Source organism: Gastrolobium bilobum, unplaced genomic scaffold, assembly GCF_033153095.1.
Source record: "Gastrolobium bilobum isolate Gb01-03AN ecotype WA unplaced genomic scaffold, APGP_CSIRO_Gbil_v1 utg829, whole genome shotgun sequence".
NCBI classification, from domain to species: Eukaryota; Viridiplantae; Streptophyta; class Magnoliopsida; order Fabales; family Fabaceae; genus Gastrolobium; species Gastrolobium bilobum.
The window spans coordinates 37,063-64,399 of NW_026899533.1; the positions used below are offsets into that span (position 1 = coordinate 37,063).

Below are 27,337 nucleotides of genomic sequence, written 5' to 3' on the forward strand. Positions count from 1 at the left end.
TAAAAGAAACCATATCTAATTTGTCCTGATCAAGAACATGATGGTAACGAAAATACCTGTCCACAACAAATAACCATGGATCCAGATCTCCCGAACCAAATCGTGGGAAATCGATCTTCATGGAGCGCAGAGGTGGTGCAGTGCGGCCAGGCGAAGCACTCAGTAGGCCTGTGTGAGCGTTCACACCCAGATTTGTGATCTGTTGCTGCAGTGTTTGCAGAAGTGTGAATATTTCTTGGATCTGGTGATTAACAACCTAAAACCATAGGTTTTGCTCTTCAAATCGTTGGTTCTGTGCATTTTCAAAGGTTTCCAAACGATGATCCGTCATCCTCTCTAGTGTGATAAATTATTGGTCATGAACATGTAGCTGGTTAGTAGGGGCAAGTAAACGAGTGTTTTCTGCCATAACTCAATAACAACAATGAAAGCACCAATGTAATAAGAGCTAATATCATAGCATTGGGAATAGAGGGAGAAGATTAGCAAAAGCATGACTAGAGAGAGATAGAGAGAGACACACACACACACACAGAGAGAGAGAGAGAGAGAGAGAGAGAGATTTCTGAATATTGCTTATGTATTATCTCATTTCACGGTGTACTTATACTCATAGTTGAGTTACATGATAATTGAAATATTGTAATTAAAAATGACTTGGTAATTAAAAGCATAAACTAACATAGTTGCTGAATTACACTATGGGCCTCTCTACTTCAGCCGAGGATATAATCCTTCAGGTAAGCTAGTTTACTCCTTCTCATGTTGTTCCCAGGAGTGTGAGTTGGGCCTGAACCTACCCCTTGGCCCATTACAGTCGAAATTATTTCTAACATCAAAATCACATGTGCGAATTGCGATTAAAAAAATAAAGAAAACACAATCCAGAATCACATGGCCTCACAACTTAGTCAGAGGCTTGAATCTGTATCATGTATGTAACCTCGTGTTATCATTTTTGATAAGAATTTATGAATAATTTAACAACTAAAAATTATGATATAAATACTGCCTAAAAAAAACAAGACACAGCCCAGGGAGAGCAAACACGCTTAAATTAATCATAATGTCCCACAAACACTGCATATGGGTGAATATTTGCTTGCCATTACCTGAAAATCTGTCCATCTTTTAGATTCTAAATGCAATGGGGAAAAAGAACATTAACCCCAAAGAAATATTACAAGCATTCCTACGGGCATATTTGTTGCCACTCTCCATTTTAAATTGTTGAAAGCTCATCCTAAATTCTTAAAGTTCTAACATGTTGCGCGACTACATGCATTCAAGAATCAAAACTTCTTTATCAACTAATACAGAAACCAACGTCCCACAAAAGATGAGGAGAAAAGAATTATTTATAGGGCATGAAATGCAATAGAAGGTAGGCCATGATTTTCACTCCATGAAGTCATCTTTGTCATCAATGGGAATTGGTCTATTCCTCCAATACACAGCAAGAGCACTCCCCCCAAGCTGCATGACAACAGTGAAAACTAGTCATTGATAGATTCCTAAATCCTTTAACAAGAAATGAACAAAACGAAACAATCTTAGAGCAGGAAAATATCCTATTTACCGCCATGCAGACAACACTAACAGCAGAAGGAACAGCTACAAGGGGATTTGTAAAGTGCTTCTGAGCAAGTAAAAATCCAAGAGCAGAGCTCTGCAGATAAAAATAAAAAATAATAAAGGTTAGACATAATGATCAACCATTCAACATTACCAGGAGGAGTTACCTTGATTTTGATGAGAGAGATCTAAGAAGCATAATACAAGTTTAAGCATCTATAGAGAATACAAATGTGTATAGAACTGATAATGATCGTCCCTTCACCAGAAACAGTTCAATGTCATATTAAGTTATTAATCTATTGATCTAACATTAATTATTGTTCACTTCCTGAGCACGATACTGCTCAATATATGGAAAATTCAGATTTGTGTGCTTTGATGTACATTTTGTGCAATTTGATAGTAGGCACTGGGCAAACACAAAGAAACACCAGCAGTGCGCTCTCTTGGTATGATAACCAAAACCCCTTCTATATAATTAAATTTGTATCAAGAACAGAATCCTTTCACAGCTCCTTTATATACGTTTATTAATGAATGTATTTCTGTACGCTAAGATGCCAACTCCAGATGACATGATATACAATCAACAAAAGCAACATAACCTAATGGGTGTAGCTTAGTTGGCAACACAGGCTGAGTAGAGTGGGGAGAGAACCCGAGTTCGATTCCCACCAAATATATCTTTGGAGAGGGGCGAGGAACTTTAACTGTGACTAAGCCCCGACTCGAGATTAGTCTCATAATTAGCTCAAAGAGATGAAGCTTGTGAGGATACCCGGGAGGCCAACTCGCCTCAAAGAGATAATTAGGATCAGTATGCCAAAAAAATCAAAAGCAACATACAACCTAGAAAGAGGAACGAGTCTAAAAATTTTCAGATGGGATAAGATAACAAAGAGGTATTGAGGTGTGAAGAAGAGGATTACCTGCATCCCACACTCTATAGATATTGTGCGTGATGTAGATTCACCAAATGATAATTTTGAAATCCAATAACCAATAGCGAATGCAGCAGCATGTAGAAAAACAACCGGCAATATTAATTGTGCTCCTTGAGTTTTCAATACATCTGAAACTTGTCCAATCTGAAAAGTATTATATATAATACACGTCAAATTTCCATGCAAAGCAAGAATGACAAATGATAATCTACAATGAAGTAAACTGCAAGCTATCAGAGATTAATGCTTGTGAACTTCATCTTCTAGAACTTAGTCAACTTACTGGGCTTGCACAAAGGAGAGTGGTCAAAATAACTCCTATCAGAGGCGTAACCTTGATTATCTTTGAAGTGAACTTGGGGAAAAACTCATTAGCCAAAACTGCCAGATAAAGCAAAAACATTTTAAAATCATCCTATTTAAGCACCAAACCTTACACCAAGTGAAGACACGTTAATGTAAATTCAAGTGCCCAACCAACTCTAACACATAACTGGAAAGATCCATCTCTTACCTCCCACAGTTGTTGGGACTAAAACAACCTGAAAGGTACTAAATGCCAGACCCTGAAAAAGACAAAGAATAACAGTTTCATTCCATGAGTGAAAATAATAAATACAAGGGGATTTCTGTGACAAAAATGATGTGAAAATCTCAGCATAGACAGAAGAACAGTATGTCATTAAGAAAGACAAGATATCCTGTCTAGAATCAGGCATCTATATTTACTTTTCCGCATGATTAGAAGAAAATATGATTGGTATTGTCAAGTGTAAACAAAGATTGTTTCGGTAACAGCTAGCCAATAGGAGGCTGGTATTATATCATTTAAATGAAAAGTTTTTTCCACATCCCTTTCATTCCAACAAAAAAGGCACGCCACAACTTACGGCAGCATCAACTGGAACAAGTTGACCAGCAAGAAGCTTTGTAAGGAGTGGGGTCATAACAATAGCTCCAATAGTTGAACACCTGTAGAACAGTAAATAGCATCTTTAACTATTTCTGAAGCCAAAGTTCTGAAAACAATGATTCTCTTAATCAACAGCATTATACATCAGATAATTCATTGCTGCTACAAAATACAAAAACAATAAAGCTAAAATGACTTCTTCTTGCTATAACATGACACATTTGCAACCATGTCACGTATTCAGTAATTGTATATTGTTCTTATACATTATTCAGCCTTGCATGTTTAAAGAGGACATTTACATTGCATTGTATTGTGCAGGTTCTTCTTGTTTCTATTAGAATCATAAAGTACCACAAAATTTAGTCAAATTGCTTTGGTTAACTCAATAACCTATAGATAAAACTTTTGGCTTTTGGGTACTTTGTTATAGAATATAGATTGGTATTTTGAATATCAAATAAGGGCAAGCCTTGGAGCTGTGCTAAGATTGCTTTTTATGACCAAAAAGTTACGGGTTCAATTCCGGAAAATAGTCTCTCTGCAAAAATACAAGGGTAAGGTTGCGTGCAATCGACTCGTACAATCAACCCCCAACCCTACCCTCACAAGTCGGGGAACCTTGTGCACCGGAGTTTGACCTTTGCCCTTTATTTTGTATATCACATATACTTTTCCAATTGCAGCCAAAAAATTTCAAAATGTATTCTAACTTTGAACTGCCAAAATTTAAAAGTGTCATGAGGCTCTAATTAGCGCAACATATTAATCCAAATTCTTCCATTTCTCCTTCAAGTAACAAAAAAAAACATTTTGAAAATAAATTCTACAAGGACTAGAAACTCAGGTTTTAGTGTACAGGCACTGAAGGATAGGATAACTAGTAGTTGTAACTTCAATGCATCCACTAATCCTATATTACTTATATGATACCAATCTTAACCAAATTAAAAACAGATTTTTCAATTAAAAAGACAAAACCTGCAGATGTGAAGAGGGACAGGAGCCAATACAAGAAACCAAAATAATGCATTTAACAAATGAGGTAGCTGAAGATGAGTACAGAAATCACCAACAAGGGAATACATGTTAAACATACGTTGTCATAAGAACAGAGAGTGCAACATTTCCCTTGGATATGTATGTTGCAACATTTGACGCCTGACCTCCAGGACAACATGAGACCAGAATAAGACCAGTTGCAAGAGGAGCCGAAAGTTTTAGAGTCTGAGAATCAGAGATTGATGTTAGAAGATTTCACATGATATAGGTTCTTATGATGCATAATACACCATCTACTATAAGAGAAGTAACCAATTTTACAAACTTTGGTATCTAATTGCAAAAACACATTTTTTTTTATAGAGAATAACAAGAATAGGACTGGTAAATAGAAGTGACAGAACAATACTAGGCATTGAGCTCCAGTTTTTTTAAGCAGCAACCCAAAAAAAAAAAAAGCATTGCAGATCCCAAAATTGATCTTGTGAAGAACCAATTTAACCCAAAGGCCTAAGTTGTTAGGTGAAAGCCACATTAATGGTTTTATATAATTTCTCTAATATATCCTCTCACACAAGTCCATTGGGCTTGAAGAGTGGAGAATGTACAGGCCACCTACCTGTGCTGAGAAACTCTAGAATATTTAGTGAGGGTCGAACTCGTGAACATTTGGTCACAGAGGCTCTAATACTATGTAAAAACCAATTCAACCCAAAAGCTTAAGCAATTAGGTGAAGGCTTCATTAATGGTTTTATGTAATATTTCTCTAACAGACCTCAATAAATAAATAGTTATACTAAGTCCTATACCCATATCTAAGGAAACTAAAAATGTTTTCATCATCACTATCATCGATCATATAGCTTAATAAGGATAATAAATTCAAAGGGAAGCCCAGATAATCACATTTACAATAAGCTCTTCAGCACCTGTAAATTTATCTAAATATACATTTATTCTTTGGTCTAGAAATTTACTCCAGTCATAGACAGTAAATAACTTGCCATTTCAGTGGAAAGTTTGTAGGAATAACCTTCTCAAAGATATAGAAGGACTTGGAACTTCAGCATAAAAAAGCAGATAATCCAAAAACAATTAGCACAATGTTATGAATGACCATCTTGCTTAACCTAAAAGCATAGGAACTGGAAAGTGGAAACCCTCAGCTTATTGTTGATTAAAAAAGGATTATGAGATCAAACAACAACAATGGCCAATATCACCATTTTCATTTCAAGAGTAAGATATCTTTAATTTCTTCAATTAAACAATCACTATGCAAAAGATAATATAAAATGTAGCATCTACAATAAATAAACTGAGGTGCAAAATACTCAGTTAATCATTACCATGACATAATTTCTTTGACAACAATATAAGGAGGTAATATAAAAAATATGAGGACAAAACACATTTCAAGAGCTAATTTGAATTTAGTACATAGATAGTAAAGCATGAAAGTGCCCAAATAATAACAAAAAATACCATTGCAACAGCAAAGCCTAGCATGGGTTTAACAAAGTATTGTGCAAGAAACCCTATACCCACCTGCAAAAACAAAATGGATAATCTTTAAAAGCAAGAATGAACAGATAAATTTTCCTTTTTATAATAGTGATTGTCCCTTACAGTCCACGGATTTCGTAGACATCGTCTGAAATCCTCAAATGTCAATGTCAAGCCCATGGACAGCATTAGGAAACCCAAGCCAAGAGTAAAAAGGTCTGTCTCCAACCAAGTTACCTGGAATAAAGCAATTACACCACAGCAGTTAATCAAAATATTTCCACTCAACCATGTAATTAGCAGAAAAAGACAAAGTTATTACAGCAGCTGGCTTGTAAATGCCGACGATAGCCCCCAAGATGACCTGCCCATGTAAGTCTAAACTATCAAATTACTGACCAAGTATGAGATTATAAAATTTTGAGACAGACCTAAACATTGAAGATGAAAAGTCTTAGACTTACCCACACAGGAAAAAGAGTGGTTAAGGTTTCAATCACTTTCTCATACTGGCTCATCCCCCCAGCACTTTCAGGAATTTCTCCAGAAATGTTTGTTGTAGCCTTGCACAATATTTTAGAGTTCCTAAACATAGCAATAAACAAGTCATTAGCACTTTAAATCGAGAATGTGAAAGTACATGTAAGCACCAGAAAACAGACCAAAAGACTTGTCGTGCAATACCTGACTAAAAAAGGTCAATCAAAAGTTCTGGAAGTACTGTCATCAAGTGACTGGTGTTTTTCATTCTTTTTTCCTTTGTTATTCAAATTTTCATTTTAAATCAAGGATATGAAAGTGGACACAATGCTATCAAGCAGTTAATAATTTCTTTCTTTTTCCTTTTTCTAGTGGGAAAGAAGGGAAGCAAGACACTCTACCCATGAAGAGCACTTAGTTTTTGCGCAGCAAAGAAACAAATCAGAAACTCGGTAATCATTAGTATAATTCAGGAAAGGTTATACCACTCTACTCCATAATTTTTAAGCTTGAGGGCCTAAGTAGTATACTTAAATTTCAGAACTGGAGGATAAGTTTATAATTAGATTTTAGGAGTTACATACCTTATGGACGAGAGTAAACAATCCAACCGACCAGATGCTGCTTATATGTGATTAACTATTAGCAAATCATTATTCCAACACCCATCAATAAAAGCAATTTGTCGAAATGTGAAAGTGAGCTCGAGTTCTTTTCTTTATAGAAGTGATAGCTGCATCACTCACAGCAAATACTTACGGGAATTTTTATTTTATTTTTTTAGAAGTTCAAGATATTAAGATTTATCCTTCTTTGTTTACATTAAGCTCTTTACATTTCCCTATAAAATAATTTGTTCCAAGACCTAGAAAGTTAGTGCTGCCATGGAAGGTTAATAACTTGCAAATGGAGAGTTGATAAGAAAAACATTGACCATCTTGCCTAACATAAAGCACAATAAATGGAAAGGCCCTCAGCTTATTGTCTGTGACACAGGAATTAAGGGTCTCAAACAATCAACTCAACCCATTTTCACTATAAGTCATCTAATATACCTTTAATTGCTTAGATTACAATGACTGCTGAAAAGCTGGACATCAACAAAAACATTGATTAATGTTTCTATTTCAAAACTGGTTACAATCACTACCCACTGCAATGTTTAGCCTTTTCCTCTTCTTTTCCCTTCCCCTGTTCCTACATTAAAATAGAATCAGGAACTTTTTCCGTGCCCTTTTCGTCGGACAATAGCTGTAAAGTTTTACACTTTGACGAATTATTTTATGTTTGAGATAATCCAAGCAGGTTCTTAATTCTAATACACTGGGGACCTACATATCTTGCTTCTCTGGAAAGAATTTCATCATAACCTATAAGTAATGCGGCAGAAACAATTCCATTCCCTCAAATCCCTCCTCAGACGTCAATTATGAGAAATTAGGCATTCCTTTTTTGGACATAACATGACACCTCCATCACCATGATTCTCACTGCAGTCCATAGCCTTTGCCACTAGTCCTAAACTCCTAGTGCTTGTATACCATTCTTCAATCAAGTGAATACTATAAGCATAAGTTAATTTCTCCCAACCAAAATCAGAGCTTGGTTTCAAAGGATTACCTTTTTGACGTTTGATGGAGTAAAGGTAGTCTTTCAACAGCAACAACTGGACCCCACAACTCGCTTCGGATTCCACAGCTTCTTCCACTCTCATGCAGATAAAACTCACTTTTAACATCTGAAAGAGGGAAACAAAAAAAAATACAAAAAATACAAAACTTTTCAACAAAATCATGAATGGAAGGAAAGAAACAACAGTCCCCATTTTCACAAAATCAAAGAAATAAAACCCAGTAAGCAAGAAATATCCAAACAAGCACAGATCAAACATACCCATATGAGCATTGTGGAGCTTGATCCGAGTGGGAATACAAGAATTTGGCTTAAGCAGCGCATCACATGCCCCAATCCTATGGTCTCCGAGAATGATTCTAGACATGGAAGCCATGGATTGCTGCATGCAAAAGAGTAGAGATCTCCGTTGGAGGTTTTAGTTGAAAAGGGTTTATAGATTCAGAACATGGAATATTAATATGTGTTTGTGTGTGATCACGGTAAAAATTCAAAGGAAGAAGGCGAAGTATTCGAAGTTGGAAATTTACATCCAAATGAGAATGACAAGTCTGAGTGTCGTGGATATTTCAGTCTGTCGTGGAAACCTATGCACCACAAACGCTTCCATGTCTCATCCATATCCTTCCAAATTATGCCTGTTTTTGCGATGTTCAACCTCACTCTGTCTTTTTTTTTTTTTTGAATAGTTCACTCTTTGTCAATTTAAATGAAGGAAAAAAGTTGTGTCGCTTTACAATAAGAATTTTTTTTTTCTCAATTACCTTAATTGACGTGAAAAATAAAATAAAAAATAACTTTCATATTATAATTATATTTTTTCTATAAAATATAGTATAAAATTATTAAAAATATATAAATTATGTCTTTTAAAACAACAAATGTTAAACCCTTAAATGCATGATAAGTTGGGTATTGTTATATATTACTTTTGCCTCTGGGAAACATAAGGAGCCCACGTCTTTTGTTGCCTGTCTCCAATAATGTGGCTTCATTTCTTATAAAAATTAAGGAATGGGAAAAAAATACACAAAGTAAAAAATATGAGAATGTATATTCTCATAGCACATGATGAAATGAAAAATATCACATTGTACATTTAATAGATACCGATCGCCGTCTAAAATGAAACACGATGTATAACGCCCAATAAATGCCGCAATTCACGATAATAAGATACAAGAGCAACCACCTAATTGTCTCAAATGTTATTCAATGATCGGATAATTTTTTCTCTTTTTGAACTGTTAATTTTAAATTAATTCAATTATAATTAAACAAATAAATTAGAGGATCGTTATTTTTATAATCTAAAAATTTTACAATCTCTTGTAATGTATTTTTTTACTGTTAATTTGCGTCAATCCAATTATTATAATTTATTAAAATTAATAATTAATCAATAAATATGACCTAAATTATAACTGTTGAATTGACAAAAATCAACAACAAAAAATAAGTTATAAAAGATTATAAACGAAAAAAGATTATAAGAGCTACTCAATAAAAAAATGATAAATCTAAAATAATAGTTAATATAACTGCCTCCATATTTTATCTTTTGTCATTTAGCACTCCCACAAGTGTGCAAGCCGTTAGTGTGGATCTTTCGAAAAATTTATATGCATCTAGTGCTACATTCAACACGAGACTTTGTATCAGTTTCGAATCATATTGTGCAACCATGCTGAATTTAAAGGAAATTATTGAACCAAAAAAATAATTTCATACATAGCTAAATATTAATGAAGACAAGGACATTGTCAAACTTGAACATGTCTAATTATCACGTTTAAGATAACCTGCATAGTATAAAACTCATAGTTGCTTACGGAAATAAATATATTGTATAGTATATCCGTATTATTAATTCACCGATAATGAAATTTTCAACAATGAATCTTTTGAATATAAATTACTTAATCAATTATCAAAATATTAATGCAATATTTCTCAGTTATGCATGCAATAATTACTAAAAATCATCTTTATATATAATTTTTTTATTAATTTAATTATTCTTATATAAATCATTAATTCATGATATGAACCCTAATTTTTTTTATCCAAAAATGTGTTAAAAAAAGAAGAAAATATATTTAGAAATCAGTGTATGAAAAATCCAGTTCAACAATAATCGAATCAGGATTTCGGACATCAGTTGAATTTTATAAAATATATATATATATACTTCTACATTGTTAAAGGGGAACTTTTAATTATTAAGATAATAAGTCTATTCTTATTTTAATATAATCTAACTCACATGAAAATATTTGAGAGTAAATTTTGTCATATATTTCATATAATTTAATAAGGAAAGTTATATTTATAAATTTTTTATTTATAAACTTTTATAAACTATATTATATACTTTCAGAAGTACACCGAAAGTATACAATGTAATTTACAAAATTTTATAAATAGATTCTTTTCTTAATTTAATTATATGAAAATTTTATGTTTATTTTTATTTATGAATATTTCGAAATTTAAGAAAGTTATGTCAAACATCAGAAGCTGTCATCTTATGCAAAAGTATCCTTTGGTACAACTTACAAGGTTTGCTAGCATCTCAATCATATACAGTCTTTAGATTATTATTTTTTGCCAATTATTTTGGTCTCGATCTATGTGGCGATGAAGACTTATTATTAGCCAACTAGGGTTGGCAAATCCAACAATGATATGAACTATAGCTCTTTTGATTGCAAATTGTTTGGGGAAAAAACTCCAATCTCACTCTTTCTTCGCGTAGTTCTGATCATGTTTCGTACTTTTATGTGTCATGATTTGGATAAATGATAATGATACAAATTAGGGATAAGGCGAAAAAAAAGAGTAATATTATTTACTTGTAGAATGTTTATACATGACATACAGAACTCTCATTTTTATCTTTTTCTTTTTCTTTTCCATCAATTACACGCACCTTTTATATTTAAATGAAATTAACATTTCTAAAAAAAATAATTTTAGTTAGTTATAGTTATACTTATTTTTTTCTCACGTAATACCATCTACTTCTCTTTTCTTTTTCTCTCTAAGTTACACTCTTAATCTTGTCCATTAATTCTATTTATATCTAAAAACTCAATTTTTTTAATAATGTGAGTCATTGAATACAAGTGGATCAATGATCAAGATTGAATGTAAGACTTCTAACTCTTACACCGGTGTAAAAATATCATGCGCCATATATATATATATATATATATATATATATATATATATATATATATATATATATATGGGAGGGATCTTTTGACTCTAGAGTAAGACTTACCATCTCAACCGTTGATTTTCGTCCATCTAACGATTACTATTTATTTGAAATAAATAAATAATTAATTGTTATATATAATCGTTAGATGGACGGAAATCACCGGTTGAGATGGAGAGTAAGAGTTGTAAGTCTTACTCTAGAGTCAAAAGATCACTCCCCATATATATATATATATATATATATATATATATATATATATATATATATATATATATAGTTTGTTATGTGACTTGAACTAAGGATTGGTTAAACTACACTACGTACTACAGGTAGTACATAGTGTATTTCATAACTTCTCTCTCTCAAGAAATTATCTACTAGCCGTAGTACGTCGTTAATTTCTAAAATATATTATATATTACTCGTAATACATAATGTAACTTGACCAATGCTTAGGTCAAGTTACATGACATCCGCTTAATCTATATATATATATATATATATATATATATATATATATATATCATTCACCATTTATGTTTGCATTTATATAAATTAATTAACGCGTAGCTTAACTAATTGGCTCGGGAGAAAGAAAAAAGTATTCTTATATCTCTATTACCAGAGACACTTCAATTTTCCTGCACATAGCCAATGAGATTTTTTTTTATTTTAAAAAGAAATATTGCACAGATTTTTGTGTGACTATGACAGGAGAGTAGTTGCTTCCAGCAATATAAGAAAATATTCTTCTATATATATATATATATGTAGTTCATTTTTTGTACACTCAATGTAAATAACTTATCTATATTAAGCCCCAAACGATGTCGTTTTGAGGCAAAAATCAAGGTATTTTTATATTATAAATTTATTTTTGGGTTATAATAGTATATTTCATTATAATTTTTTAATTTTTCAATTCAAAATGACGTCATTTTGAAAGCGAATATAGATAACTTATCTACATTCACTGTAGAAACATTAAAGCCATATATATATATATATATATATATATATATATATATATATATATATATATATATATATATATATATCATTTATGTTCAATTTTGTATGAATTAATTAACGCGCACCTTAACTAGTTTGGTTCAAGAGAGTTGAAAAAATATTCTTATATCACTTGTGTTATGTTATGGACTTAACTTAAGACCTTATATCTCAACCCACAACAAACAATTAGCTAAGAGAGATAAGGGCAACAACCTTATCACATCACTAGGAGAGAGAATATTAGATTCCCTAATAATACTAAGGTATTAGAACTCTACTTCTAAAAAACCCGAATATAAATAAGGTTTTAGGTCACCAGGTACACACTTTTATCTTTCATTACTCTTAGTTGTTATTGTGCACACACTTTACACCTTGATTACATCATTATTCCTTGTACATAGTGATCTACGACCCATTGTGGTGTCTTCTCTATAAACTTCTGCGAGTGTGTACTGATCCCATATTGACATTCACCCTTTGGGTGAACATCCTCGACCCTCTGAGATCGAACAACTTGAATTAATGGTTGTTGGCTAATGATGAATAACTCTATTTACATATAACAATTATCTTACTTTATTTTACATTCAATCAATCATCACCACAATATTATGCTTGAAAATATGCAAGGAAATATTATAAGTCAATAACACGAGAAAATCTTTAATACTACAATCGTAGGTGATTGCACCAATAGAATACGTACATATCAGCTAACAATGTCTCGAAAGAGAGAGAAAAAAAACCTTTAATAATATATACTATGTATTTTCGGAAGTATGTATATTTTTATTTTTAACTGAAGTCGTACCCATTATTGGATACATCTATAGCACTCAAGATCGGTTCCAATAACACATGTAGAAATGCAATGTTACAAAGAAATACTATACTTTCGCTGTCTAACATCACGAGTCATAGTTGTCACATCTCAGGATGCATATCCAAAAATGGAAGTGACAAAAAAGATCTAAAATCTTATTAATTAAAGCTTTAGGCAACTTATGATGAACTCGTATATGAAGCCGCTAGCATTATGTCATCTATTTTGATTTGGAAGAAACATAGAAATCATGAAATGGTGACCCATGGGGTATTAGACTAAAAGCTAAACGCAGATTAAAGGAGAATATTCCAAAAAGTCTTTATAATTTGTATCACTTATATCATAATGAGATAAGTCATTTTAACAGGAGCCATATATGGCTTCTCTTCAATTCTCAATGGAAAAATAAATCTTGCCCATATGAGATGCTTATTGTCGGGGTAAGTGAATGATGGAAAAGTTACATCAACTTATAAAGATTGACTTCTATTTACTTCACATGTAAGTTTTATCAGAGTATAAAAAAAACATATTGCTAGCACCTTGTTTAACACAGAGACTATCTGGTGCATGCATTTCTTTGATGCAATATTTGGTGTCATGGTATTCTCCAAAAAAAATTGGTGTCTGGATTGTGATATGTATGATTTTGCAATTGCTGGCCGAATAATATGTATATGCAGAGTTTGATCTGCACGGTAATGGCAGAATTTCATTCATGTTGTCAGACGCCGAAAAATAAAAAATAAAAAAACATATTTTTTAGTTAATCCTCTACAAGTAGTTTGATTTTTCTTTGTGATTCCGAGATAGATACACAAAAGCACTAACATAATCCAAATGAAACTACTGCTTTCAAAGGATAGCTTATTATTTTTAGCATTTATATAGTTTATATATACCAAGGTTGTTAAAGCGTAGAAGGGTAGTCAGAAACGTAAAATCGTGAAACATAAACGAAATGTAAGAGTTTACTATGTACAAATATATGGAAAAAATATTTCTCAAGCAGCTGAGATAAGTTTATCTCCGGCCATCTAAAACTAAGTCGTTTTATTTATTTATTTCCTTATATCAATTGATTCACCTTTGAATGATTATGATTCCTTTTTTTTCTCTCTTCCTTTATCACCATTGATCCATCTATGTACGGAGTAGCCGGAGATAAGATTATCTCAAGCAGCTTGAGAAACGATAAGCGCTATATATATATATATATATATATATATATATATATTTGTGTGTATATATATATCCAACATATATAAAACCAAAACACACAAATATATAAGTCATCAAAAATTTAAGTTCAAACACTAAAAAAAAAAAAAATTAAGTTCAAACTCAGTCATCATAATACATATTAAAATCAAAACACCAAGGTAAGAAAATCATAAAAGAGATCAACATCTCTAATTTAAGTCATTGGAGTCCAAGATAATATCATCTTCTTCATCCCCTTCCCCACTAATAAATTCACCAATAAAATTGAGAATTTTCAAATCATTCAAGTTCCCCTCTTCTTCACTTGGATATTATCTCAAGCAGCTTGAGAAACGATAAGCGCTATATATATATATATATATATATATATATATATATATATATATATATATATATATATATATATATATATATATATTTGTGTGTATATATATATCCAACATATATAAAACCAAAACACACAAATATATAAGTCATCAAAAATTTAAGTTCAAACACTAAAAAAAAAAAATTAAGTTCAAACTCAGTCATCATAATACATATTAAAATCAAAACACCAAAGTAAGAAAATCATAAAAGAGATCAACATCTCTAATTTAAGTCATTGGAGTCCAAGATAATATCATCTTCTTCATCCCCTTCCCCACTAATAAATTCACCAATAAAATTGAGAATTTTCAAATCATTCAAGTTCCCCTCTTCTTCACTTGGATCATCCAAGTCAAGGGGATCTTGATCTTTTTCAACATCTTCTAAAAATGCTTCATATGTTGGTTCCATAATCAAATCAGCATCCGACTCAATGTCATCAAAGTTATAATCAATTTGAGGAGACACTTTATGTTTTGTCTTGCCTAATTTTGAGTTAGCCATCACAAAAATAACATTATTCATTGTCTACTGCTTCAAACGATTTCTTTTCTTTGTGTGGATCTATACAAATATAAGAAATAATTTAATAGTAGACTAATATCATATTTTTTAAATGAAATGCAATTCATACTAAAATTATAGCATCTCAAAAGCACTCCAATTTCACTCACATTCAGAGGAACTACGTGTTAAACTAAGCACACAAATAGCCAATTTTTGAAGCTCTAGAACACCATCACCATATGGCCAATAAGAATACCCTTAAATTGTTCTACATCACTTTCAACTTATTTGACGCAGAGGAAGAAATAGGGTATTATCTTTATAATAAGAGGGTAAACGCCGTCACCCATGAAACTGGATGACACTATCTCGAATGAGGTTGACATGGCCAATAATAGACAAAATCTTCCATAAATGACGTATCAATTCTTCTCTTTTTTTTTTTTCCGTGACCGATATGAGTTATTTGTAAGTGGGTTCTGGGAAATTGTTAAGAACTTTGGGATACATCACTCCAAAAGCTAGCTCAAAGGGTGGTAGTGCCCAAGACCTTATAAACTCCACATTAGTTGCACATCTGACCAATGTGGGACTATATATCTCAACACGCCCCCTCACGCAAGAGCCCTTTGGGCTAAAAGCGTGGAATTGCACAGGCCCATTTTTGGTTTACCTTTTTGTGCTTTTTTATTTTATTTTAATTCCACTTTTTAAAGCGAGGGACGGTGAGGCTCTGATACCATGTTAAAAACCTTGAGATATACCAGCTCAAAGGGTGGGAGTGACCAAGACCTTATAAACTCCACATTAGTTGCAGATCTGACCAATGTGAGACTATATATCTCAACAGAAATGTTTACTTTTATCCCATTAAAGGGCATAGCTGTAGAAAATTTCCGCGTGATAATGTTGGTCATGTGCAAAATTAGCGCATACGAAAACAACTATAATAATAATGTAGTGGGGACAGAGGGTATATAATTTGTGGCATAGGGTTATTGGGTGGAAACATAAGATGAAGATCCAATGTGCCGGATAATGACTTGGAGCAGGTCCACTAATATTCCACATGCTGGCTACTATTTATATTTTCGCTGCCAACATTATTAGTTGTTCTTTTAAAAAAATAAAGGTGAAGGCTACGCAGGGATATGGCTTATAAACCCCACCTTTGAATCCTAAATATGTAAGTGAAGATAAGAAATACGAAATTATCAACACCCAATGTATCAAATTATTGCTATCCTTACCAATTGCAGGACGCTTCCGGTGCCAATTAAGTTCAAGTGAATATGGTATTTGGAAAGTTATTTTTAAACTAAATTTAAAAAAAAGAATTTCAAAAATTAAAATAAAATTTGTTTGATAATTATATTAAAAAATTAAATTTAAGAATTATTTTAAAACTCAAACTAAAAATAAATTATTTGATTTAATAATTTTCATAAATTCTGTCTTTAATTAAAATTACTATAAAGAGTATATTATTAAAAATTGCTGTATTATTTAGATAAATAAAATAATGTTAAGAAATCAAAGAAAGGTTTCATAAAAAATATATTAAATACTTATTTATCAATATGTATAAAAATATACAAATTTATTTGTATAAATAAAGTTATATACTAATATATTAATTTATAAATGAAATAAAATAACTTTTATTTATCGAATATTAATTCATATAAAAAATATTTGTAGATTTTTCTTCTTCTTCTTTTTAGCAAGATTTTTCTTTTTAAGTTACTCATTGGAATGACTGCAATACCCTGACTTATTGGAATATTTTCATTAAGAGAACTTCCAACAACTGAAATGTAATTAAAACATAACATCAAAAAAGGAAGTAGGACGTCCATAATTTAATTACAAACTGCAAGTGTGAAGTCACGGTTACAATTTAAAACCACTGTTCAACTCTCACTATATGGGCAAACAAAATACAATATTTACTGTGCACATATGATCACATCTTACCGGAATTGCTGACTTTGCCGGGAATTCCTGAAATGAAGGTGAGATGTGAATTCCAGTAAATTATAAAGTTATTAAACTTACTCTATTATGATCTACGAATTAGCACCGACATTTCAAAATTCTTAACGTATCGTATCCGACACTTCTCGACACTCTTCGACACTCAAACACGCGTTGTAAAAACTCAAAAAAAGGTTCAAAGGTTGCGTTGCTTTGCATTTTTAGTTTCAATTATTAGATTCGTTAGATTACGATTACCATTTTATTGAATTTAATATAAATATTTGGAATATCTTATGTTTCTTTGCAAAATTGATGGGTATTATAAGTTTAACTTCATTTTTTTGTTAAATTATTGAGTATTAAATATAATATACATTACATAAATTAAAAATAATATTTAATATCAAAACGTGTCTTAATGTGTCGAAATTTAACATTTTTTAAAATTAACGTGTTGAAATGTCGTGTCGTAACGTGTCTCGTATCCTGTGTCAGTATCGTTGCTACATAGATTATGATTGAGGGATAGTATCGTTGCTACATAGATTATGATTGAGGGATTGTCCTGCTTAATAATATCTCACTATACAATTCCATAAAAGATTTGCTGAAAGAATCAATCACATTTATATATAGACATAAAATCACCGAATCACTAGTCGTCTAAAGCTAATGTATAGGAGGATCTTAGGCCCCGGATAAGCTATTATATATGTCCAGCATATAGCGGTTATATGTTCTTGTCCATTATGGACTTTTAGGTGTATTGAGCTCAAACACAATGAAACATCCCTCCTAACTTCAACTGTATGGCACCTGCAGAGGCATTATGCGCTCATATGTACTATATGCATAAATACACACTAGGATTGTCAATAAAATATCATGCTGTAACAGGACAAACAAATGGATAAAACAACTAGACATCAATATTATGAATGGATAGTATTATATAGCAAAATCTATGTCACAGACACAATCATTGGATTGCTAGCTGGAGCGAGCACCAACAAGGAGGACAAGAGGGAGTGAGGTAACAGGGGTTGCTCGCTGGAGCAAGCAATTAAGTTCAGCAAGTGACTCCAAAAAGACTCATGAGGTTGCTCACTATAGCAAGCAGCGAGCATAAACAGAAATGCAGTTTTCGACCGCAACTGCTATCAAGGGTTCCCTTGGTCCAAAAATCCCACTTATATCAAACCCAACCGATGCTATCACATCTCCCAAGTCCATAAAACATTCATACAATGCATGCACTCTAGATTATCATTAATCTCCCAAAATCCTAATGCATACTTCATTTATCATATAAGGTGATTATGCATGATCAACATAATCCACATATACCAGAAAATCAGTAGACATGCATATTTCATACATTAATTCGAATTATTAGTGGAGTGAATACGATAGTTTTATAACTTACACAAGGGTGATGGTTCTTTGAGTGACTCTTGATCTCTCCCGTTCCTCCCTCTTGTTCCTCTCCCTTTTAAACAAAATACTCCATGGAGCTGCTATATGCATCGCAAGATAACTCGAAGAGATCAAGGGAAAGTGATGACCAAGACATGGGTGTTTGTCTTGAGAGGACCTTCGGGGTAGGAGTTAGGAATTAATTTAAGTGGCTAGGGACATTTGTATGGACTATGGTTGCTTCTTTTCTCCTCCTTTCCTGGCCACTTTCCTGGCTATATTACTGTTTAAGATGTGAGGAAAGCATGGAGTGATGCAAGATGGGGAAACATGTTCTGAAGTAATGTGCTTTTGTTATCTGGGAATTAGAGAAAGGAAAATAAGAAGAGAAGATTGAAGTTCTAGCATGCAGTAGTGGTTGGAAATTCGGTGGGTTTCTGAGTTGAAACTTACTTTTATTTATGTGAAAAAAATATATAATGTTATTTTTAACAACTTTGTCTAATGTTCACCGAAACGACGTTGTTTTGAGGTTGAAAAATTAAAAAATTAGAATAATAAAGATTATTATAACTCTAAAATAAATTAAAATTATAAGCATACAATGATTTTCGTCCCAAAATGACGTTGTTTCGACGAACATTAGACAAAGTTATCCAAAGTAATTTAAAAAAAAAATGAATCATTTATTTATTATTCTCTTTTAGCGCATACGAATTTTTGAACCCTCCACTTATAGTTTTTTTGTTTCATACAACTTATAACTTGAAGTAAATGCTCTCATGAAAAGATACCAGACAAAAAATAGAGCAATATTGCCTTGTGCCACTTATAATTTACTAATGTTGAAAGTCATGAAAGAAATTGAGCCCGTGGATATTTTATAAGAAAGTTAGTTTATTTATTTATTGCTTTAATATTTCTATATAGTAAATTAAGATAAGTTATCTATATTAAAAGTAGAAAAAATTAACTCTTTTTTTTATACATAAAACTAACCCTTTATTTATATACTTATATAGGAAAATATTTTTCTTATGTTGTAGGAAAAAAGTTACATCATGTTATAGAGATAAAATTATAAGTGGCACCTACAAGTAAGAGGAGAGAAAAAAATAGTGGTAGGACCCAATATTTTTTTGTGTATAGAAAAGTTGTTTATCTCATGTAAAATGAGATAAACATAATCCAGTTATATATTAATGAGACGGTTTAAACCCGAACTAATCTGAAACCACGTTGCCATAAGTCATAGTTGCTTTTAACTACATATATATATATGCACATTAATTGAGAAAATCAGATGCGATTTTACTGGTTGGACTGGTTCACTTTGATTGAAAAAAAGCAGCAAAATGTCATTGGACACTCTGCCACAGCTGCTTAATTCTGACTATATATATCTATCTTATTAAACTCGGACCGGTGATCGATCCGATCAGGGTATCGAGTCAGTGGGTCACTGGTTTAACCACATGAATAAGATATATATATAAATTTATATTTTATACTTAATTATATAATGAATATTTTAAATGGTGCAAGTGAATTAAGAATCAAATATAATTTAGTGGTAAAGACTATAATTTATATTTTCATAAAAAGGGTTCGAATCCCACTAAATGCTATTTTGAAATAATTCAATTAAATTACTATATATATATATATATATATATATATATATTAAATGGTGCATAATAACCAACAAATAAACTTAGTTTTGCGGTAAGTTGTTGTTGGACATTCTTACATGACTCGAGTTCGATTTCTAACGTTTTCAACTTTGAAAATATTTTTTCGAAAACCGGGTCACCGGTTGAACCGCGGTTCTTGACCGGTTCACCGGGTTGATTGCTTGTCCGGTCCATTGCAAGAATCGGATCGGTTGATGGGCCGGTTTCCGGGCCAACCAGTCGGACCGGCCGAGACGGTCCGGTTTTCACAACACTGATATATATATTGATATATATATTCTTCGTTTGAGTATTTTCTTTTTTGGGTACAATTCGTTTCAGTATTTTAAAGTACAAATGACTGGATTAAAAATTAGCTTTCTCTGCATAAAATCTATTAACTCAACAACGAAGTACAGGGGTATTGTTATCTGGATTGAATTGATTTTGAAGTAAAATTTATCTGATTCATTTTTTTGATTTAATCACTTAATTATCATTTGATTTAATTTTTTTTAAATCCGATTCAATTCAATTCATTTTTATTTCGGTTTCGATTGGATCAGTTTTTTATTTTTTGAAAAGCTTACAATTTCAATCATACAAATCACTAATTATATCAAAATAAAATCATACAAAGTTTTAAACTATTGAAAAATTCAAGTCTTAAAACTGATAAAAAGTTAAAATAGATTAATTGATAATAAAAAATTAAAACAAGATAGTTTGTTATGAATATCATCCAAGTCTACAAAACAAAAAGATTCCAAGCCACTATCTTTTAAAAATAATAAATACATAATACATTGGATCGGTTTTCACCAACCAAATCAAAAACCGATCCAATTCAATTAAAATATATGATATTTTGTCGGTTTTTGATTTTTCAATTTTCGATTAATTCAATTTTTGATTCGGTCACCGCAATTTAAATCTGTTTGGATCAGTTGATGAACATCACTGCCACAAAGCCAACGAAAGCCATTTGATAATTTCGCATAGATTTCTCTTAATATTATATCTATTTTCATATTTACTAACATAAGCTATTTATTTATTCAGTACAATATATGTTTACTATTGACTCATAATCTACATTACGAATTAATTTAATTATGTCAATAATATATTTCAATATATCTTAGTTTCATGATATTCTATATATAAATTTGTATAACATCATATATTTATAAAATACAAGATAAGTGGGTATGAACCTTGGGTTGACTCCAATTTTACTGAAGTCTGATTTGAGTCCACTTGGTTAGATTTTTGTTTTTATTTTTTGAATAAAAAGTTTTTTTAATAATTAAAATTATTTTCACATTATTTTTATTTATTTTTCATTTTAGGAATTTATAAGAAAAGGGGAAAGTAACGTGTTATTATTATTATTTTTTGGTGAATTCTTAAAAACTTAAAATACTACATAAATAGGATAACATTTTGCAATCATTAAAAAAATAAAACCCACTTTATGATTGATTTGGTTTGTTTTTTATATTTATTTTTTGTTGAAATATTTTTTTATAATTATAAAAATATCATTGTGCTATTTATAAAGTAGACATGCTCAATTTTATTTTCTTTTTTTTGTTTTCATCATTTCCATTATAAGGTGAAGCATATGTAATAAATTGAATCATATGTAAAGTTGCATCTTGAACGAAATTGCAATGGTATATATATATATATATATATATATATATATATATATATATATATATATATATATATATATATATATATTCTAATCGGTTCATCGTTTCACAACTAGTCCAACTCGGGACAGGTCTTGTGATTCAGACTTTAAATCCCTCTCAAAAACAGTATTGAGAAAAATCGAATACATGCTCTCACTCTCCCACATACTTTGTTTACTGGCGCCAATTAAGTTACCATCATTACATATAATAATATTTTTTTTGAACTTCGCCAAGTGTACTGAAATTTTTTTTTTTAAAGAATATTTACATATATTGAACAAGGGGTTCGAAATTTTTAGAGTATATACAAAAATAATACATGAAAAAAAAGTTCTGTTTAATTATGTTCTGATTTTTTTTTTACTTAAAACTGTTTTATATAATAGTTATAAAAATATTTTTTTTAAGTTAATAGTCAAAACACAAAACAAAAATAATTCAGATATATTATTTAAATTTGATTATAAAAGTAAAAAGTTACAATTTTTACATTTATAATCTTACACAAAACAGGCCTTATTAAGCATATTTTTATATTTTTTATTCTGAAAGCCAAAAAACTATTTTTAGAAATAATATTCAAACATGACCTTAATCCTTCAATTTCATGTTTGTGAGAATTCTAATAAAACATTTACGTCTATTTATCATTTCTTATATGTTAATTGATGTTAGCTTTTATGATAAAATTAAAAGTTTAATTATCTTACTATCATTTATGTTTTTGAATCTGAGAAAATATTATAAGAAAATAGATTGTAATTTGTACTAGATAGATATTAAAAAAATCCTATTGGAATTAACGTGAGAATTATATTGTAAGGCAAAATCCATATTTTCCTTAACACTCCCAAAAAAATTATATATGATTTGTGAATTTGTGTGTGTGTGCACAATAAGAATACCTTGCATTCTTCCACAAACCAAATTATTAAGAGTTATGTTGCACCGACACTGATACGGAATACGAGATACGACACGACACGTTAATTTTAAAAAATATCATATTTTGACATGTTATAAGACAAGTTTTGATATTAAATAATATTTTTAATATATATAATTGTTCTGTCCTTGAGACAGAGATGTCCAGTCCAATAGGCTGGTATGTTACTTTTGGATCTAGTGCCCTCTCTAAGGTATCTATGAAGGAGATACCCTTGAGTCAAAAAGATCACTGTGCACAGAATACTATAACGGCGTTAGCTAATGGGGCGTGTGTGTGCGCACAGTGACAACATAACAGTAAGAGAGAGAGAGAGAGCGTAACATACATTTAGGGTTTACCTTGTATTTATAGAGGTTACCTGTGGGTAGCGTGGATGAGCCTTCAGCGCCTCTAGTAAGGGCGCAGACCTGCTTGCTATGCTGTCGTATTAGGATTAGTATCATTGATGGATATTTATCCATGATTATTATTGATTCAGATCTTGGATTGCCACTTGTTGGACCTGTCAATTAACGGGTCCCTTATATGGATCCATAACAATAATATTATTCATATTTAATTCATATAACACTCCATAATAAGTCATATAACCAATTAAATATTCAAATTCCAAACATAAATATAAAGCAAAAGTAATTTTTCATATCTTGTTAATTTTTTATGTCAAATTCTATAACAGAAAAAATTGACTTATAAATTAATTTTTCATTTTTAGTTAATAAAATAAAATTTAGACAAAAAAAAAAGTGATGGATACGTGTCGAAAAAAATTAATCACCTGTCAAAAATTCGTGTCAGAGCTTTGACAGCATGTCCAACAATATTGACCACCTGTCGTGTGTGACATGCAATTTTTTTTAAAAAAAGGCCTGTCGGTGCTTCTGAGATTAAGGGCGCATATGAATTAGTTTTGTCTTGAAATATGATACACTTTGTATTAGTATTTTGCTTTTTGTTTTTACATTGTAAGGTTTCGAAATGAGATTAATGTTTCTAAAATATATTTTAATAATCTGTTAAGGATTTAATTATAAGAAAATAATTGACCTGTTATTTTTAGTTTATGTGAAGGGAACTGGGGAAGAGTTATTAGGTCTCTTGATCACGGAAAGCTCACAAGACCAGAAATTGACTTAATTTTTCAAGTTGTCTGTGAAATGATAGGTAAAATAATTTAATTTATAGATTTTATTTCTGTGATGAATATATAATATGTTTTTTTAAGTTTAATTTTGATATATTGTCAGTGCTTAAAAGTCTATTATGTTATTTAATGATATATATTATGTAATAAAATTTAGAGTACACAATATATTAAATTTATTAAAAAATATGATAATGTGATTTAAATAACTTATTTATTTATTTTTTGGTAAGCAATAACATATTTTTGTTTACATTGAAAATGTATGAAAATTATTATTGTTTATTTCTGTACAAATTACAATGCTTCATGTATAATTAGCTTTTCAAATGTTTTAGTTATAGTAGAATTGATTTAAAAGAATAAATTTTGAAAAATTTAATTTCAAAATAACTGATATTATAATATTTTGTTTATGTTTAGTGATTGAATTTAAAAACAAGTTTTTGCCGGATTAATTTTGATTGAAGCGTTGAATGATTAATATAAAATTACTAAAAGACATAAAATTATATTAATGGCCACTATCATACACGCGATTACTTTGTTTTTAAAAATGAATTGAAAAGCCATCGTACAACAAATGATAATTTATGTAATAAGTGTCACAACAGCAATACATCTTACCCTTATAAATATTAACAATATACTCTTTTATATTTTTAATATTTTAATAAAGTAACATGATGATTTTTCTAACAAATAATAAGCTCAAATTATTTATAAAATTTACTTGAAAATTCGTATAGTAATATAAAAATATTTAAAAAATAAAAAATATATTACTAACATTTTCTTTTACGCTGTATTAAATAAAGGAAAATATAAAAGTGTTATACGTATGAGTTTTTTTGACCCTTTTGCCCCTCATTAATTAATTAATAATTATTTTGCCTCTGATTCAAAATTATCCACCAATTTGTCCCTCTTTAATCGATTAACATGAATATTTAATTGATTAAATGGTTGACTCGAGATTTAATCGATTAAATCTCCCTATTTAATCGATTAAAAAATTATATTGACTTGAAATCCTTTGTTACCTGTTGGGATATTTAATCGATTAAATAGGGAGATTTAATCGATTAAATCTCGAGTCAACCATTTTTGCCTGTTTTGACCATTTAATCGATTAAATATTTATATTAATCGATTAAAGATGGACATATTGATGAATAGTTTTGAATCAGGGGCAAAATAATTATTAATTAATTAATGAGGGGTAAAAGGGTAAAAAAGCCTATACGTATGTGTATGTATCTATATAACGATAGTAATAATTTTATTAATGTATTATAGTATACAACTAAAATTATATTGAAAAATTATTTATCGTATATGATTAATTTTTAAATAAATAAAAATAAAAATATTTCTATACAAAATAATTTTAATATTAAAATAATTTTGTATAAAAAATAAAAAATTTATAACAATTTTATTAGTGTTATTGACTAACACTAATCATTTGTATTATTGAAAATTAGAACAAGAAAGGATACGCAAACACAACAAATTTAAAGGGCCCAATTATCCGTCAAGGATGTCCAATTTTCAAATGGTCTTACTATTATTTTGTGCAACAAAAAATACGCATTGGATATGAATCATCTACATGCAGCATCTATATTTAAATCTCAAAGGTAGGTATTTATTTTTTAAATAGTATATGAAGTTCATATATAGTAGTAAATTAAAATGCAAGGAACCAGGCCTATATCTTAATGTCAGAAGCATCAACCTTAACGGAACATCAAAAATAACAAATTGATCTTATATATCTATTAAATGTCAAATGACTGTCAAACTCTTTAGCTTTTAATGAGCACATGAATACTACCAGAAAATACTTAAGGAAACAGATTTAAAGAATATAAAAGCATCTGTTACATATGTAGTTGATATGAAAACATCTTCATTACAGGATTTACGTTTCAATCTCAGTAGGTAAGGCACCGGATCTATAATTTAAGATACATGACACCGGTGTACATCTAAATTGTGGCACGCAGAAGATTTAGAGTCGTACGAAAATATTATTGATAAGTACCATATACATTTTAATGTCTAATGGAGCATCATCAACAGAACAAGAAAAACCGTGAACTTATTCTACAGGTATTCACGGAATAATACTTAGGTTTAGTGGTTGTTTTTTAAAGGACATATAATTATGTCATTTTAATTGAGAAAAAGACATAAGTAATAAAAATTATGGAAGATAAAATGAATTTCATTTTTAAATTTAAATTTTAAATAAAAATAATACTAGATTATGTCTATTTCTCACTTAAAATAATATAATTATATATTCTCTAAAAGGACATATATTTTTCTCATAATATTTACGTTTTTGCAATTAGTAAATAGATAGAGTTATGTTATATCTACTTGTTGTACACCAAAATATTTCAGTATGACATATTGACCATATGAACGGAAGAAACGATTGTTTTTTTTTTCACAATTGATTTTTTGCTAACAAATTTATTATTTGATCCCTTCAGTAATTATTTTATGCAATGCAAGTCTTATTTATAAACGAGCATAGTAAAATATTTAAAAAATACAATGAAGTATAGATTTTATTTGTTTCTTACTAAAATTGTATGAACATATGAAGTTGATTATAAGCCGGTTTAATACACAAATTAATGCTAAAGGCGCTATTCAATACGACCGTATTGCACTATTGTTGTGGTCAAATCAAACCCTCCCTTCGTAACTCCAATCCAAATGGTTGGATCACCGTCCATTTCACCAAGTCAAAACTCAACATTCATACAAGTGTACTGAATATCTGAGTTGTTATTCAGACTTCAGAGGTCATAGCATCAGAAGCCAATTCCCCGTAGCACATACCTACCTTTTCACGGACCTGAACCGTCCGATCAAACTAGGCCCACATCTCCTTCATTTAGCCATTTCCACACGATTACACCAATCATGCATTTCTATACAAGTACCTCGTATATATTTATGTGCATTCTTAATAAATTAAAACTTGATGTCCTAAAATCGTTACTTTACACCTTGTCCCTTGGTTAAAGCTTTTAACCATAACCATAGACAGCGACAAACACACTCTTTGTTTTATTTTGTCCACCTTTTTTTATTTTCACTCTTTGCCATGTCATAATCGTACAAAAAAAATGTACACGCGAGGAAAAAGCGCGTGGGATATAATTAGAACGGTGAAAAAGCGTAGTAGAAACAATTGACTGGGAGAATTAAAAATGATAAA

General features: G+C 30.4%; 1 protein-coding gene across 1 annotated transcript; it reads right to left on the bottom strand.

Annotated features, from left to right (window-relative positions):
* Window positions 1-1,063: 1,063 nt before the first annotated feature.
* Window positions 1,064-8,559, bottom strand: LOC133291092 (sodium/pyruvate cotransporter BASS2, chloroplastic). Its single transcript, XM_061489275.1, has 13 exons — window positions 8,318-8,559; window positions 8,045-8,162; window positions 6,409-6,529; window positions 6,267-6,308; window positions 6,068-6,181; window positions 5,924-5,986; window positions 4,535-4,662; window positions 3,413-3,494; window positions 3,037-3,088; window positions 2,806-2,903; window positions 2,508-2,666; window positions 1,580-1,669; window positions 1,064-1,476 (listed from the first exon to the last, which is right to left on the bottom strand). Exons 1-13 carry the CDS (start codon window positions 8,442-8,444, stop codon window positions 1,399-1,401), a joined length of 1,272 nt encoding a protein of 423 aa, XP_061345259.1. The 5' UTR covers window positions 8,445-8,559; the 3' UTR covers window positions 1,064-1,398.
* Between the last annotated feature and the right edge of the window lie 18,778 nt (window positions 8,560-27,337).